Raw genomic sequence first — 18,205 nt, 5'->3', positions numbered from 1 at the left:
TCTTAAAGTAAATGCAGTCTTGTCATGGTCAGAGTTGCCCACTCATATTTAACTAATTCAAATACAATTACTGCATATGGGAAGATTTTACTATCAATTTTCTCAAAAACCGTACAGTAATATTGGCTGTGGATGACAGGGTGCAGAGTGGGGGTCACCCAGAGTCATAATCCAGTGAAATATCTGTGTCACCTCTTACAGTTTTCCTGTAATCTGAGCTCAAATATGAGAATATGTAGAGTACAGTAAAGCAAAATGGGAAGATTTTACTATCAATTTTCTCAAAAACCGTACAGTAATTTTTGCTGTGGATCACAGGGTGAAGAGTGGCGACAACCTAGAGTCATAATCCAGTGAAATATCTGCGTCACCTCTTACAGTTTTCCTGTAATCTGAGCTCAAAGATGAGAATATATAGAGTACAGTAGAGTAAATTGTGCAAAGTTTACTATCAATTTTCTCAAAAACCGTACAGTAATATTGGCTGTGGATGACAGGGTGCAGAGTGGGGGTCACCCAGAGTCATAATCCAGTGAAATATCTGCGTCACCTCTTATAGTTTTCCTGTAATCTGAGGTCACAGATGAGGAAATTAAAAGTACAGTGGAGTAAATTGTGCAAAGTTTACTATCAATTTTCTCAAAAACCGTACAGTAATTTTGGCTGTGGATCACAGGGGGAAAAGTGGAGATAAACCAAAACTGGGAGTGGATTGTGAAGTAATGTAGTGTCAGGACAGAAAACACTGCGTTTCTAAGCCAGTCGGCACCGATACCGTAATATGCGTAAGAGTAATGCAACCACATTTTCGGTGCGGCTGGCGGTGCGGCTAGCTTGACTGTGACTTCGTAAGTGAGGGCTCACTTGACCGCAGTGATACGGGGGATAGCGCCTCGTCATCCCCCGGGGATGACGCGGAGATTTCTTCGGAGGAGGAAATGGAGGAGCAGGAGTCCGGTTCCGACTCATATGGATCAGAGTCTGAAAATGAGAGCGGAGAGATGGAGGAAGAATCGGCAGGGTGGGTTTCCAAAAATGGAACAAAGTGGTCTCCGACAAACGCTGAGACGCTCCGCTACGTTCCAGCGGCCACGGGACACACCGGACCTACTTTTTATGCCATCGCCCGGATCAGTGACCTACAATCCAGTTTTTCTCTTTTCGTCACCGATGAAATTATCCTGCATATCGTCTCAATGACCAATCTCCAGGGGAGACATGCTATCGCTGACTGGAAAGACGTGGACAGCGATGAACTGCGTGCGTATGTGGGGCTACTAATTCTGGCCGGTGTTTACCGTTCCCGAAACGAATCAACACTCAGTCTCTGGAGTGAGAAATCCGGCCGGGTGGTTTTTCGGGCTACCATGTCCGAGAAAAGGTTTCGCTACATTACCAGGGCTCTGCGATTCGACGACAGACTTGCGAGACCAAGACACCGTGATGACAAACTGGGTCCATTTCGCAAAATCTGGGATATTTGGACCCATCGCCTCCAGATGATGTTCTGGCCAAACAAGGAAATTTGTGTGGATGAACAACTTGTCCCTTTCAAAGGGAGGTGCGCCTTCAGGCAGTATATGCCCAAAAAGCCAGCAAAGTATGGTCTGAAGGTATGGGCGGTCTGCGATGTAGAGACGTCTTATGCCTGGAAACTACAGCTCTACACGGGAAAAGCAGCCGGTGGGCGCGCTGAGATCAACCAGGGGATGCGAGTGGTTCTGGAGCTGACAGAGGGGCTCCAGGGACACAGCGTCACCTGTGACAATTTTTTTACTTCCTTCCCTCTGTCAGAGGAGCTGCTCAGGCGAAAAAATACCCTGGTTGGCACCATTAGGAAGAACAAGCCCGAGCTTCCGCCACAACTGCTGCAGACAAGGGGGAGAGGAGTGTTTTCCTCCGTCTTTGCTTTCACTAGGACGCACACGGCCGTGTCATACGTCCCCCGCCGCAGCAGAAATGTCCTCCTGATGAGCTCCAAACACCGCACTCCAGGAGTCTGCGACGAGCCGAAGAGAAGGCCACACATAATAAAGGATTATAACAAATCCAAGGGAGGTGTGGACAAACTCGATCAGGTAGGTGTCATTACGCATCAGTTGCGCACGAATTTATTCATTCTTGCTCATATATTCTTGTGTAAAATATACGTAGGTTTAATGGGTTTTTTTTGTGTGTGTGTTTTGTTTTTTTATTAGGCTGTTGCCACCTGCACCTGTAGGAGGCGAACGAGGCGGTGGCCGTTAGCCCTTTTCCACCATCTGATTGACATTTCGCTCTATAATGGTTACGTCCTGTGGACCACGGTTCAACCAGCCTGGCAGCAAAGCAAAGCTTACAGAAGGAGGCTCTACATCGAGGAGGTCGGAGAAACCTTAGTTCAACCGCACATTGCCAAGAGAGAGCGACTTCCCCGCTCTTCCCACACAGCAGAGCATGTGAAACAGGTGCAGGGTGCTGCTGCAGATCCCTCTCCAGGCCCCTCTGCAGCCATCAGATCTAAGGTGAGGAAGCAATGTGACCTTTGCACAGGAAGAAGGAGGGTCTTTACCGTCTGCTGCAAATGTGGGAAGGGCGCATGCAAGGAGCACAGCCTGACCATCTGCAGCAACTGCTCCACCTGAACAGGACTGCCCCCCCCCAGCCCCAGCCCCCATCTCTCATACCTTTCCCCATTCCAAACAGCACATGTTCATTGTTCTAAAGTTCTAAAAATAAATGTTTTCTTGTTCAAAGTGACCTTGTATTTTTATTTTCATATTTTTTTATTTTATTTTAGAACACAACAAGGTAATAGTATTTAGTGGTAATAAGCAATAAGTAAATAATAAGTGCCAATAAGCAGTTAACATAATCAAAAAGTGAAAACATGATCACCAATATATTACATTTACTGTGCTCCTAGAAAAAATAGTAATTGATCAGAATGAATGTTGGTGCCAGTCTTTGGTCCATCTAAGGGCCTAATTATAATAACAAACTAATATTACTTCAAATGTTTTTTTTTGAAAATATTTAGTTTTTTTGTTTTTTGGGGCTAAAAAAACAGTGCGCTCATGTAATAAAACTGGGATTTAAAGGGTTAAAACAACGAAAATATAATTAAAACTTTATATGAATATTTCAGGGAGAAGTAGTTTTAAAAGACTGACCAATTTAAAGTGGAAAAAAATATGAATATATAATCTTTTTATTGCATTTTTTGGGGCGGGACCATTTTTGGTCCTTAGGGCCTTTAGAGGGTGCATTTTTTTAAATCTGCTCCTGCAAAAAAAATAAAAGTGGATCAAAATGAATGTTGGTGCCAATCTTTGGTCCATCTAAAGGCCTAATTATAATAACAAACTAATATTACTTCAAATGTTTTTTTTTGAAAATATTTAGTTTTTTTTGTTTTTTGGGGCTAAAAAAACAGGGCGTTCATGTAATAAAACTGGGATTTAAAGGGTTAAAACAACGAAAATATAATTAAAACTTTATATGAATATTTCAGGGAGAAGTAGTTTTAAAAGACTGACCAATTTAAAGTGGGGAAAAAATGAATATATAATCTTTTTATTGCACCTTTAGGGGTGGGACCATTTTTGGTCCCTAGGGCCTTTAGAGGGTGCATTTTTTAAGGGCCTAACAGGGGTTAATTTCTGAGGAATTCTACAGTAAATCTGGGTGAAACCTGGCACACAGGTACAGTAGGTGTCCCAGAGGGGGGATGTGTTGAAAGTTGGACATCAACTACTCAGGATGATTTTTAATCTGTGCATTATTATAAATCCTCAAGTGATAATCCCCCCTTAGACTGTCTTGGTGCAAAACCAAGACATAAATCATGTCTCCTGGAAGGGGGAGGACGTATCACAGGCAGGGCACAGCGAGCTGAAATCTCTGAAACCGACTGGCCTTCACTTCCTACGAGACAGAGAAGCTCTTCTACCCCTGTATACGGGAGGAAACAGGACTGGACAACCGTGAATAGGAAGGTTAACAACAAACCTCCAAAACAACTGAATGTGAAACTGCAGAACAGATTTGCTCCACTATCAAAGGACCCTGGATCTATATCGGACAACCATCCATCTAAAAGCAGCGAAATAAGGTCTGAAAATCTGTTGAAAAGTGAAAGGCCACGGGGAAAGCTAAAGGCTAGGCCTGAAACTCTGATTGTGGGTGACTCTGCCGTAAAGGATGTACAAAGCATGTGCGGTAAGAACACTAAAGTCCTCTGCTTTCCTAACGATATGGTCAACAACCTGAAGGAGAGAATTCTTCAAATTGCAGATGAATATCCAACTGTGACAAACATTGTTCTGCATACAGGGTCAAACGATGTGTCCAAACAACAGTCGGAGGTTCTGAAACGGGACTTTACTGGATTATTAAACACTGTAAACTCTCTGAATGCAGCTGTATTCATCAGTGGACCTGTACCGCCGGTCAGAGGAGGAGACGAGAGATTCAGCAGGTTGTTTACACTGAATAAATGGCTTATATCAGCATGTGCTGACCACTCAGTGCACTTTATCGACAACTTTAATATTTTTTGGGAACGCAGGCATCTGTTCAAAGCAAATGGATTTAATTTTAACAAGTCAGGGGTGAAACTGTTCACCTCCAACTTGTTTTATTCCATACGTCATCCATCCGTGCTTGGTGCCAAGGCTGAGATAAACGAGGAGTTATCTCATAAAGAGGAACAAACAGTACTCCAAGAACAGACAAAGCCCAGCAGAAACCTTGAGGAGGAGCTCCATTTGCCCCCACCCGGGAAGAGCCTCAGAAAGGAGAGACATCCATGGCATCTGAGGAAGAGCCTCAGAAAGGAGAGACATCTAAGGCAAGAAGAGGGGTCCCTATTTGCCTCCAACTCTCTCAACAACACCAACGACCAGGACAAGGGACCACGACCTTCCCCAGTCCCCCAAACCCCTGACAGGCCATCACCCTCCTCCCCCTCCCTTTCTCCCTCCTCCCCACACCTGAAATTCACTGAGGAGATGATGGAGCGGGTCAATGCTGGGCTCAGATCTACCCCCCGTCCCAATCCCTTTTTGTCCCCCATAAACCCCCCACCAGAGCGGCCAAAGGTTCGCCATCGAGCCCCACCCTCAACAGAGCAATCGAAGTCACATTGCCCAGCCTCGCCCCCCTTAGTTCCTCTTCATGCCCTGTCTCCGCAGTCTGATGTGTGATGTGTGGAGGGTCCGGGCTGTGAGGATTATGGCAGTGATGACTTTTCCCAGGAGAAGCTGGGACCCTGTTTACTAGAAGGTTTTAAAATTTCTGTACTTTTAGGTGACAGGAGACATGTGGCCTGGTCAAAACACAGAGAGCTGCACTCTAAAAGATCTTTAAACATAGTAAACATACCTTGTGTGCCACAGACTGCTCCCAAACACGAGGGGACAAGTAATACCTCTAAAACACTTAAGTTGGCTTTATTAAACATTAGATCTCTAGCTGGGAAAACATTTTTAATTAATGATTTAATCACTGAGCACAGCCTTGATTTTATGTTTTTAACTGAAACTTGGTTGGACCAAAGTAACAGTGGAGCTGTTCTCATCGAGACGACCCCTCCTAACTACAGTTTTATCAGTGAGGTCAGGGCGAGCAGGAGAGGAGGAGGGGTTGCTGTCTTATTTAATGAATCATTTCAATGTAAGCAGCTATCTCCTGGAAGTTTTCAGTCTTTTGAATATGTGGCTTTACAGCTGAAGGCCCCATCCAAAGTTGTGTTTCTTAATGTTTACAGGCCTCCCAAATACTGCACAGACTTTTTTAATGACCTCAGTGAACTGCTGTCTGTGACCTGTGTTGATTTTGACTGTGTAATTATTGCTGGGGATTTTAACATTCATGTGGACAACCCTCAGGACAAAGGGACTAAAGACCTGAGTAACACTCTGGGCAACTTTGGGCTGACTCAGCATGTAACAGAGGCCACACATAATAGAGGACACACTCTCGACCTACTGATCTCCAAAGGCCTGAGCATTTCAAAGGTTACTGTGTCTGATGTGGGCCTGTCTGATCATTACTGTGTTTTCTTTGAAAGTAAAATCTCAGCCCACACAAATATATCAACAACAGTGATCACAAAACGGTGTATAACTGAACACAGTAGTGCAATTTTTAACCAGGTCTTCCCATTAACACCTGACCTGTCCAGAGGGTCAGTCAATGAGCTCGTCAATAGCTTCAATGCTAACATGTTAAATGTAATGGACACTATTGCTCCCATTAAGGTGAAGGTTATCTCTGGAAGGAAAAAGTCTCCATGGAGAAACTCCACACTGGTGAAAAATGAAAAAAGAGAGTGTAGGAAAGCTGAGCGCAGATGGAGAAAAACAAACCTCCAGGTTCATTATGACATTTATAAAGAGAAACTTCACAATTATAATTTACAACTGAGGAATGCAAGGAGGTCCTACTTCTCTGACATCATCACTAAAAACAGCCATAATGCTCGGGTCTTATTTTCTACAGTTGACAGGCTAACAAACCCTCCTGTGTCAGTGGCAGCTGAACTTCATTCGACCATGGCCTGCAATGACTTTGCCAAATTCTTCACTGAAAAAATCCAAAAAATTAGACAAGCAGTTGGTACATCAACAGCAGATCCAGGATATGTACTGTGTCCACCAAAAAACTGTTTAAACACCATGAAACAGTTTCAACCTATTAACAGCAAAGACCTGGAGGACATCTTAGGTCAACTGAACTCCTCCTCCTGCTGTTTAGATGTCCTGCCAACAAGTTTTTTCAAAAAGGTCTCAAAGACTTTAGAGTCAGACCTGTTACAGATCGTCAACTTTTCTTTATTATCAGGTGTGTTTCCAGAATCACTAAAAACTGCTGTAATCAAACCTATACTGAAAAAGGACAATCTTGACAAGACACAAATGAACAACTACAGGCCGATCTCAAATCTCCCGTTTTTAAGTAAGATCATTGAAAAAGCAGTTTCTCAACAGCTCAGTTACTTCTTAAAACAGAATAATTGCTACGATGCCTTCCAGTCAGGTTTTAGACAGAACCACAGCACTGAAACCGCTCTGACCAAAGTGTTTAATGACATATGTCTGAATACAGACAGTGGAAAAATGTCAGTCCTAGTTTTACTGGATCTCAGTGCAGCATTTGATACAGTTGACCACAACATATTACTCAAACGACTGGAGAACTGGACAGGTCTTTCAGGAACTGTACTAAACTGGTTCAAAACATACGTAGAAAACAGGAAATACTTTGTATCAATAGGTAACTTCACATCAGTGGTCAGCAGCACAGGAGCACCACAGGGAACTGTGCTGTCCCCTCTTCTCTTCACCCTGTACACCTCTGACTTCTGCTACAACTCTGAATTATGCCACATTCAGAAGTTTGCAGACGACACAGCCATCATGGGGTGTATCTGGGATGATCAGGAAGAGGAGTACAGAAGTCTGGTGAGGAACTTTGTCGCATGGAGTCACACAAACCACCTGCAACTCAACACCTCAAAGACTAAGGAACTGGTTGTGGACTTCGGGAGGTCTAGAGCAGGTCCACTGCCGGTTCAGATAGAGGGGGAGGAGGTGGAGGTGGTCAACAAGTACAAGTACCTCGGGCTGTGGGTGGACAATAAACTGGACTGGTCATGCAACACAGAGCACCTGTATAAAAAAGCCCAAAGCCGACTGTACTTCCTCAGGAGGCTGAGGTCTTTTAACATCTGCAGGAAGCTCCTGAGGATGTTTTACCAGTCGGTGGTTGCTGGAGTACTTTTCTATGCTGTGGTGTGCTGGGGGAGCAGCACAGCGAAGAAGGACTCATCCAGGCTGGAGAAACTGATCAGGAGGGCTAGCTCTGTGGTCGGCATGAAGCTGGACACTCTGGTGACAGTGGCAGAGAAAAGGACATTAAAGAAACTGATGGACATTATGGACAATGCCAGACATCCTCTGCACACGGCCATAAACAATCAGAAGAGTCTGTTCAGTGACAGGTTGCTTCTCCCAAAGACAAGAACTAACAGACTTAAAAACTCCTTTGTCCCACACGCCATCAAACTGTTTAACTCCTCTCTGGAGGGGAGAGGGAGGGGAAACAGGAGGACAAAGGAGGGAACAACTAAGCTGTAGTGCCTCTTCACCTCACTGTGCAATACCTTTTGTGCAATACTTTTGTAAATAGTCAACGGTGCAATAGACTCAATACTTGAAATGTGCAATTCACTTGTATTTTTATTTTTATTCCTATTTATTCTATTTATCCCCTTCGTATATTTTATTTATATTGTCTCTGTATTTATATATGTGTGTGTGTATAACTCTGTAACTTCTGTCGGTGCTGTGCTTTTTTGGAAATCGAATTTCCCAGAGGAACCCACCCGAGGGATTAATAAAGTTCTATCTTATCTTATCTTATCTTATCTTATCTTATCTTATCTTATCTTATCTTATCTTATCTTATCTGAGCAGACAAGTATCACATGTGGAGTTCCCCAAGGTTCCATCTTGGGACCCCTTCTGTTTAACATCTACATGCTCCCACTGGCACAGATTATAAACAACAACAAAATAAACTATCACAGCTATGCAGATGACACACAAATATATATCACAATGTCACCAGGAGACCGAGGCCCTGTACAGGCTCTTGGTAAATGCATTGAGGAAATCAATGACTGGTTGTGCCACAATTTTCTCCAGCTAAACAAAAACAAAACTGAGGTAATAGTCTTTGGCGCCAAAGAAAAACGATTACAGGTCACCAGAGAACTTCAATCTATACATCTAAAAACCACAAACCAGGCGAGAAATTTGGGTGTAGTGATGGATGCAGACCTAAACTTAGAAAAACACATTAAGACAATAACAAAGTCAGCTTACTATCACCTCAAGAATATATCAAGGATAAAAGATCTGATGTCTCAACAGGACCTGGAAAAACTAGTCCATGCATTCATCTTTAGTAGGCTTGATTACTGTAACAGCATCTTTACAGGTCTACCTAAAAAATCAGTCAGACAACTACAGCTCATTCAGAACTCTGCTGCTCGAGTCCTCACTAAGACCAAAAAAGTGGACCACATCAGTCCAGCTCTGAGGTCCTTACACTGGCTGCCTGTCCGTCAGAGGATAGACTTTAAAGTTCTGATGCTGGCCTATAAAGCTCTGAATGGTTTAGGACCAAAATACATCAGTGACCTCCTGACCCAGTATGAACCATCCAGATCCCTCAGGTCATCTGGATCCGGTCTTTTATCAGTTCCCAGAGTCAGAACCAGACACGGAGAAGCTGCATTCAGCTTTTATGCTCCTTATATCTGGAACAAACTCCCAGAAAGCCTCAGATCAGCTGAAACACTCAGTTTATTTAAATCCAGGTTGAAGACTCACCTGTTCTCAGCTGCATTTGAATAAAGCACCAAATCCACACTTTAAGCTTAAATTTCAAAACTTACATTTAACTACTGATTTTATCTACTGTTCTGATTTTATCTGTTTTGATTTTATATACTGTTGTTTGTTTGTTTGTTTGTTTGTTTGTTAATTAGTTAGTTAGTTTATTTGCTTGTTTTATTCAATTTTAAATCATGCTTTTTATTTGTTCTTGTTTCTAATGTCTCTGTAAAGCACTTTGAATCACCTTGTTGTTGAATTGTGCTATACAAATAAACTTGCCTTGCCTTGCCTTGCCTAATGAATTTCTGACATTTCCATAATTGTATTGACTGTATCGGGCTGCTACATTGTAATTTGTGCGCGCGCGGGTATAGTCTTTCAATCGGCACATAAAGCGAAAAGGCGCTACCGTAAAGACTGGTGTAAAAGCGCAAGGAAATTTATGCGGCGGATAGGAGGCGGCTGGCTTGACCGCGGCTCACAAATGACGGCTCACTTTACCGCGGTGTTATGCTGGGCAGACACTGTGCGATTTTTGGCCCATTTTGAGCCGATTTTTGAGTCGTGCGACCGTTTTGGCGATCGGCACGATTTTGGCCTTCATCGTGCGTCGTGCATCGTGTAGTATACGTGGGGTAACGAGAAGCGATTAACACCTCACGACCAGCTCCCGATCATCAATCGCTTGGTCGTGAGGGTGTCACCGCAGTTAGTCACACTGCGCACGCGCAAACACAAATGTCAGCGAAAAAGACGGCGCAGCACGGCAGTGCAGCATGTGATCTGGACACAAGCGATGGAGGCACAACTTGTAGAACTATGGCAAGCTCATCCGAGCCTTTTCCATGTGGCCTCACAAAATTATCACGACCACAACAACCGTGAAAATAGTTGGATCTACACTGCTGCTCAATCACAGCTGCCTGATCATGTTTTTCATTAGCAATTTAGCAAAGCTGATGGTGGTGGTGTGTCTGTGTGAGTGAAAGACAGAGAGGGAGAGCGAGCGACAGAATTTCTGTTATAACCTTCATTTTATGGACGCACAGTGTGAGCACTCAGGTCGCATCAGAGCATCGGGCCGTATAGTGTGAAACCCTGCATCGTGACCTATGAACTTCTAACCCCTGCGAGTCAATCGTACAGTTTGAGCAGGAGCTGAATCACGCGACTGAAAAAATCGCAGTGTCTGCCCAGCATTACCCCACGTATACTACACGATGCACGACGCACGATGAAGGCCAAAATCGGGCCGATCGCCAAAACGGTCGCACGACTCAAAAATCGGCTCAAAATGGGCCAAAAATCGCACAGTGTAAGCCCAGCATAACGTTTGCAGCATGCGTGCTTGTTGTTTTTGTCTGCTTCCACTTGTCTTTGCACTAGGATGATGTCGGAGTAAATGTGCAGTCATATTTGTTGTGTTCCCACTAGTGCTGTCAGCGTTAATCTGAAATGACGTTAACGCCACAACACGGCAAATCTCCGTTAACGAGCTACCGCGGATCGCCCTGTGCATGGGGCTGGACGGTGTCAAGACGAGCTAACTGCGCTAACACACTAGCTCCCACCCATGTAATTGAGCATTGCGTGGCACACCCAACATACTGTTTTACTTTAGTCCATGACGCGCTTACCTTCAGGGTCATACGTCACATGAGTCACAAAATAGTTCCAAACGCCAGATCTGAATGAGGGTGGGGGAGGTTCAATTTGCCATGTTGCAACGAGCTTAGCTTCTGTCTTGCTAGCTTGTGCTGCGCTCAGTGGATCTGCGCTCGACAGTGCAGCCTAGGCGGAGTAGTCGAACGCAGATCCACTGAGTGCTCAACACAGACAGCATCGTCAGAAGGAAAGTTGATAAAATAAATTAAAAATTTTGTATTGTTTGATACATATGCGTACCGAACCGAAAGCACTGTATCGAACGGTTCAATATCGATACGAATATCGTTGCACCCCTGATATATATGCATATATTTGATGATATTGAACCATGGTCCCTCATGGTCCCTGATGATATTGACCTTAAAGAAGCTGTACGTTCTCACCCAGGATGTTCTCCGTCTTGTGCCTCTCTATGATCTGAATGTCTGAAGCTCCAGCTGGGATGTTGGTGATAAACACATAACCTGATGACAAAAACAAACTTGTCACTAAACTGCAACACAATTGGAAAGAAAAAACACTCCAAGAGTTTATCAGCAGGAACACATTTCTGTGAATACGAGGACTGAGTCTGGTGAGGACAGATCTCTGGCGAAGGCTAACCTATCTAAGTATGTTTTTAATGCACTGGTACTGCATCACACGATGGGATTACACCATGCGTCGACGTCTGCCTCCAACATCTTTGAAACATGGCTGTAGACAGTTGGACTCCTGATTAGATCCAGTCCGTTTGGATCCATCACTCCATAAGAGTTACGTTGCCTGCGATTTCCAGTCCAGTTCTAATGTGGCATACTTCAGCCTGTTCTCCCTCTTTCTGTTCCTTAACAGTGGCTTCTTGACAGCCGTCCTTCCATTCAGAGCACGTCTAATGAGGCTTCTGTGGAAAGTAAATGAATCAGCCGAAGGGTCAGATGCATTTCTCAGATCCTGTCAGGTCTTTGCTGGATATTTTCCTTATTACTGAAGGACATAACTGTTCATCTGCTGTAGAATTTCAGGTGTGCCACTTCTTTTGTCCTTAACTTCTCCTGTTTCTTCTGATGTTTTAAGAACGTACTTTACACCATGTTGCAATATGCCAAGTTTCATTGCAATATCTCTTTGGGAAGCCGTGTTGGTACAAAACCATGCTGTCAAACAACATTTTTCATTGGTCCAACTAAGAACAAACTGGTGTATGTGTTGCTAGCAATAAATTGCCTACAGATGCAATTTAAAATGTCTTCTTTGCTAAGTTTTCTGTTATGTGTAGAAACAGAATGATGTCAGGATCAATGTAAAGTTATTTAACTGACTGAAAAACATTCCCGTGTCCAAATAAAAACTCATAAATTCAAGAACATTAATGTTCAAGACCAATTTTTTTAAAAAAGATTACAAAGTCTGGCTCCTTGCAGGCAAAATCAAGGCATTAAAAAATATGTTGAAAAAGCTTCCCTCGCTTCGAGAGTCCTGCTGGCGGGCAGCCTGCTGGCGGGCAGCGTAGTAACAAACCAGCAGAAGGGGGTGAAGACATCATGGAGTCATCCACCCCGGTTTCAGGCTTCTATGACAACACATGTTTACAGGACACCGTGCAGTGGATTTCGCTGAGGTGGTTGTAAAGATAATGGTTTCCTTGAGCTGTCTGATGAGTGAAACAATCACTAAATGCTCATCCTGTGCCAGTTAGATATGTTGAATGTGGTTATCTGTGTGTGTGTTACCTAACTGTGTGAGTGCCTTCCTGTAGGATCCAGAGATCCGCTGGCACGATGTCCCGTTTCCTCCGCACACACCACATCTGTCTACAGTCTTACTGCTGTACAGCTCCCCATCACACCCCACAGGCTGGAACAGAGGAGCAGACATAATACACATACATGTGACACTGTTTGTTCTTCAGAGACAACACTCATGCAGCTTTTTCTCACAACAACCAGAAACACCTGACTTGAATTTTTACTACCAGGAAATATATTCTTCCAAGCCACGTGATTGGGTGAAGGTGTTCACATGTTTTGCTCTTTAAAGCACACTTTTAAACACAGCCGAGTTCAACCACATGTCAGAGTGGGGAGGAAAGGTGACGTGGAGCCCAACAGGGCAGTCAGCTGCCCCACATCTGGGTTCAAGAAGAAAGGTCATGAATGTCAGCTCCTTTAGCTCCCCCCCTGCTACAGCGACGGCAGAACATACAAAGAACTTCTTTATAGTGAAGTGAAACCATGTGTTGAAAGGTGAAGGCTGTTCCCAGCATGCCTCAGTACTGACAGCAGCTGCGTCCTCCTCTGCAGAGTTTACCCTCCTCTAACAGATACTCGAACCAAACAGCTCATATCATCTCAGACTGCCTGAGAAATCACGGCGGTAAATTAAAAGCATCATGCATGACGAGCACAATGAGTCTGACAGAGCAGCTGTGGGATGTAGTGGAACATCATGAAAATGCTGACCACAAAGCTGCAGCACCTGTGCCATCATGCCAAAGTAGACGAAAAAGTCTGAGCGCCTTGTTGAATGAACACCACGGCGTACAAGCTAACGAAGCAGCTAATGAGTGTATTTTCTATGATGTTGAAAATATTTCATTAAGATTTTCTACAGTAAAAAAGCATCTGAACTTTTTCTGGTTGGTTACCTGACACATCCCCTCGATACACACTCCATGGTTTTTAGTATCCCGACAGGAGGTGCCATCGTGGGCAGGAACCAGCAGCTGTCGCTCACCACTGATGGTGGTACACTGCAGGTCACATGGTCTATTGGAGATGCTGATGTAATCGGCTACATGGGGAAGGACACATTTAAGAAAGCATTTCTTTAACAACATCAACAAATTGCACTGGCTACATCGTGTCAAATACACAATCTTCACATGTTGTATCTACTGTTGCATCGTCAAACGTAGATGATGAAAGTGAACTGACACATGAGGCTGACCTGGGTACAGGGGTATCCACTGATAGTATCTCCTTCCAAAGGCTTTAGAGTTGAACTGGGAACACTGGTGCTGCTTGAAGCTAACACTGGTGCTGGGACACGGCTACAAAACAAATACATACACAAAACGAACAAACACAGACAAAAGCTTCAATGCTTATTTCTACCGTTTCCTTATTGTAATCAATCAGTAAAGGATCAATATCATACCTGCTTTGAACAGAGCTGGTACTTCTTAGGGGAGCCAACACAACAGGAGCTGTTAACATTTTGAGTGGAGGACAGCCTGAGACAGACAGGAGTGTCAGGGTGCAGGATGATCAACACTTTTATTAATGACACCGTTCATCTAACTGCAGTGCTGCTGGCAGCTTGTGCTTTCACACCAAAGCTTCAATTTGCCAACTGTGATGGCCAAACCCACGGCCACACTCGAAAGTCGGTAACTCTTGTATTTTCATTTCTTCATTTGAACACAAGAACACACTTTAGTTTCCAATAAGTTTATTGATTGGTTTGGATACATTTGCTCTTTTTGTAAGCGCGCACATTTAGGTTATGTATTCATACCAGTTCATTACTTTGTTTGACTAAGCTTTGTTTCTTTTACTTGCTGCTTACCTGCCATGATCCCTGAGAGTTACCAGACAAAAGGTGGAGGCCAGGGTTTAAAGCCCTTAAATACAAAGAGGGATAATTGGACCGCACCACCACTTCCTGCTGAAGGAGACAATGTTAAAAAAAAAGCTTTTGTATTTGATTACATATTTGAGTTTAGGGTTCAGTGATTTTGACGTTCTTCTTTGGTGTTGACTTTATAAACAAACCAGGCTGTACTGCATAATTTTTGTGGTTTATGATTGCGTTTTATTTAGTTACCCCTCGTGTGTCATGGTGGTCTGATCAGTCCTTATATAAACCCTTGTGTGTCATTTCCTGTTTAGGTCAGTTATGTTTGTTTGGGCTGAGTTTAGAGTTGTTTCTTTGACCTCTTTTATGAGCTCAACGTTTGTTATTTTTGTAAATATAATTTTTGGGGGTTAAATGGAAACCCTGGTTTTTCTAATAATTCCTGTGACCATCATAATTCCTGTGTCCATCACACCAACATACTGACAATAAATAAACTGTGTATAACTGAGTATCATGGATGATGTCACCAAGCTACCCACCAACAGTGTCCAGGTCTTACCTTAGATGGTAAGCTCTTAGAGATGACTGATTTTCTTGAATGGACATGCCTAATCCTGCACTTTCCTTCCACTGCCCACTAGCTACACCATGGTTACTGTGGCACAGTGGGTATCTTTATTTGCCTGCTAAATTCATCCGTTTTTCTTAATCGCTTTGGTCAAAATGAAGTGGAGCTGGAGCCTATCCCTGCACAGACAGGACACACCTGGGTTAACTCACCAATATATCACAGGGTGAAGACAAAGAGAGACACATAAATACTCCCACCCAGCAAAGGCCATTTTAGGATCATCACTTCATTCTGTTGTTCTCAGACTGAGTCACTGTAGGTGGGATGTTGCAGCTCTAACCCGACTGTTGTTCAGGTAAAATTCAAATGTGTTTTTTAAAATCATAATCATTAAAAAGGGATAAAACTTTTTCTTCAGATTCCAAAGTGGGCCATGGCAGAAGAAGCTCGACACCACTGTAGAAACCCAGCAAGCTTGTCTGCAGCCTGTGGGAACAGACCGAAGGAGAACATTTACAGCTCGTACTGGCCTCATTAAAACTTCCTTTCCTACAGCAGTAAGACGTAAACACAGTAAACTATTTAGCAGCCAAAGCAGTGGATCTGTTTCTTAGGAGGAGGCCATCGTGTGTGTGTGTTATTTTGAACTAAAAGAAGAGACTAAATAGCCTTATTTATGTGTTTGTGTGTAACTTTGGGAGGACAGAGAGTTACAGCATCTGTCTTTCATTACAGCGTTAATATCTCCCAAACACACACCTCTCTCACTGTATCTGCTTCCATTAAAATAATCTGCAAAGCTCTCTCAAAGAGACTGGAGAAAATAACCCCCCTCTTAATTCATCCTGACCAAACTGGTTTCATAAAAGGTAGGCACTCATCAACAAATACACGTAGATTACTTAATTTGATAGACTACTCATAAAGTAAAAACCTAGAAACTACAATATTCTCTTTAGACGCAGAAAAAGCATTTGACAGAGTTAACTGGAAATTTCTATTTGCAACTTTACACAAATTTGGTTTTGGATCCTCTTTCATAAACTGGTTAAAAATATTATATAACTCCCCAACAGCTTGTGTCAGAACAAATGACCAGACATCCTCCAGCTTCTGTCTCTTGAGGGGCATCAGGCAGGGATGCCCACTCTTCCCTTCACTGTTTGCAATTTTTATTGAACCACTAGCAGCAGCAATTAGACAGAATTCAGTAATTAAGGGCATAAAATGCAAGAACGTGGAACATAAAATCAGTCTTTATGCGGATGATGTGTTACTCTTTCTCCAAAATTCACAAACCAATATCTCTGGGGTGATTGAATTGATAAACTCTCTTGCAAGAATATCAGATTACTCAATTAACTGGTCAAAATCTACAGTCCTGCCGATTAATTGCTCCCTCCATAATTCCTCTTCTACACCACTGCAATCGGGAAATATAAAATATTTAGGTTTATGTTTCTCCCAAGCTTGCAGATCTAACTAAATTAAACCATATCCCACTTTTAAAGAAGGTAGAAGATGATCTGGCTAGATGGAAATGTCTACCCATATCACTCATGGGAAGGGTTGCCGCTATAAAAATGATGGTCTTACCAAAAATAAATTATTTATTCTCAATGATCCCAACTAAACCGCCACAAGATTGGTTCAGATCTCTAGATTCATGTATGTCCAAATTCCTTTGGAAAAATAAACCCCCACGTATAAGCTTAAAAACACTACAAAAGACCAAGGATAAAGGAGGACTAGAACTGCCTAACTTTCAGCACTACTTCTTAGCCAACAGGCTTCAGTTTATCTCAGGATGGCTAAAACATACCCTCTTAGATGAACCTTGGCTAGATGTAGAACAAGCACTTTGCAATAATCTAGAGATCTCAGACCTACCATTTATCAGCTCAAACATCCAACGACATGAATGCTTCAAAAGCATCAACATCAGCTCTTCTCTGACAGCATGGTGGGAGTTTCTAAAATTGACGGCGTCTTCATTAATCCCATGCAAACGTACACCTATCTGGAACAACCCTGACATATTACAAAACAATAATATGATAAACTTTTCAGATTGGAGTGGTAAAGGAATCAAATATTTAGAACATATACTAGAAGGAACAGAATTTATTTCATTTGACGGACTAGTTACACAATATGGGATCAACAAGAAAAGATTTTTAGAATATCAACAAATTAAATCCATAGTAAAAAAGAAATTTAAACCGGGTCAAGTTGAACTACAAACACCACCAAGTGTGGTTCAATTTCTTACTCTTAAAACCCCCAAATTACTATCCAAAATATACAGAATGCTTTCTAAAACAGATGAATCAATATCACTTCCTATTGCAAAATGGGAAGCGGATTTATCAGTTAACTTAGACCTAAACTTCTGGTCTCAGATTTGCTTAAAAACCTTTAATCTAATTAGAAATCCCAGTCTTCAATTAATTCAATACAAAATATTACATAGAGTGCACTATACAGGTCATCGGATGTTCAAGATGGGCTTTACGTCTACCAACAACTGCTCACACTGCCAAACCAATTCACCGGACAATTATATCCACGCTCTTTGGTTCTGTCCACCAGTTCAGAAGTTTTGGCGCGAGATATGTGAAGACTTATCGAAGTGTCTGAAATGTAACATTCCAACTTCCCCCTTAGTGTGTTTGTTGGGCAGCTTAGATAATGTCACTACAGAAAAGAATATAGCCCATATGGTTTTCACTGCCCTATGCATAGCCAAGAAAACTGTCCTCATGAACTGGAAAAATACTCGAAAAGACTCGAACTCTTCCACGACATGCATTTTTAATTTCTCTTTGATATTTGGTCACATTGGGACCTGATGAATGTAAAAACAAAGAATTACCAGATTTTTTTTAACCTTATTTTTGTTTCTAAGAAAAATGAGAGCCACATATGAGGATATTTGTTTAAAATTTTGATAGAACAGTGGCAGTATAATGTCCTCCTAAGTGGATATCAGGCCCTTGTAGAACAAAATTGAGTATTT

The 18,205-nt window shown here is 42.7% G+C and overlaps 1 protein-coding gene across 8 annotated transcripts in view; it reads right to left on the bottom strand.

Annotated features, from left to right (window-relative positions):
* LOC308412589 (ADAMTS-like protein 2) overlaps window positions 1-18,205 on the bottom strand; it is a 64,785-nt gene that overhangs the window by 32,153 nt on the left and 14,427 nt on the right. For 5 of the 8 annotated variants that reach the window (XM_080907064.1, XM_080907066.1, XM_080907061.1 and 2 more), the window contains 5 exons: window positions 14,193-14,268; window positions 13,983-14,085; window positions 13,681-13,826; window positions 12,767-12,890; window positions 11,438-11,518 (listed from right to left, as the gene is read on the bottom strand). In XM_080907064.1, coding sequence (XP_080763190.1) covers window positions 11,438-11,518; window positions 12,767-12,890; window positions 13,681-13,826; window positions 13,983-14,085; window positions 14,193-14,268 — 530 coding nt within the window. Of the gene's footprint in view, window positions 1-11,437; window positions 11,519-12,766; window positions 12,891-13,680; window positions 13,827-13,969; window positions 14,086-14,192; window positions 14,269-18,205 lie in introns of all 8 variants that reach the window. The other 3 variants (XM_080907062.1, XM_080907063.1, XM_080907067.1) reach the window with 3 other exon arrangements.

Source organism: Rhamphochromis sp. 'chilingali', assembly GCF_963969265.1.
Source record: "Rhamphochromis sp. 'chilingali' genome assembly, chromosome: 16".
NCBI classification, from domain to species: Eukaryota; Metazoa; Chordata; class Actinopteri; order Cichliformes; family Cichlidae; genus Rhamphochromis; species Rhamphochromis sp. 'chilingali'.
The sequence above is the reverse complement of the archived record's forward strand: the minus strand, read 5'-3'. Positions and strand labels throughout refer to the sequence as shown.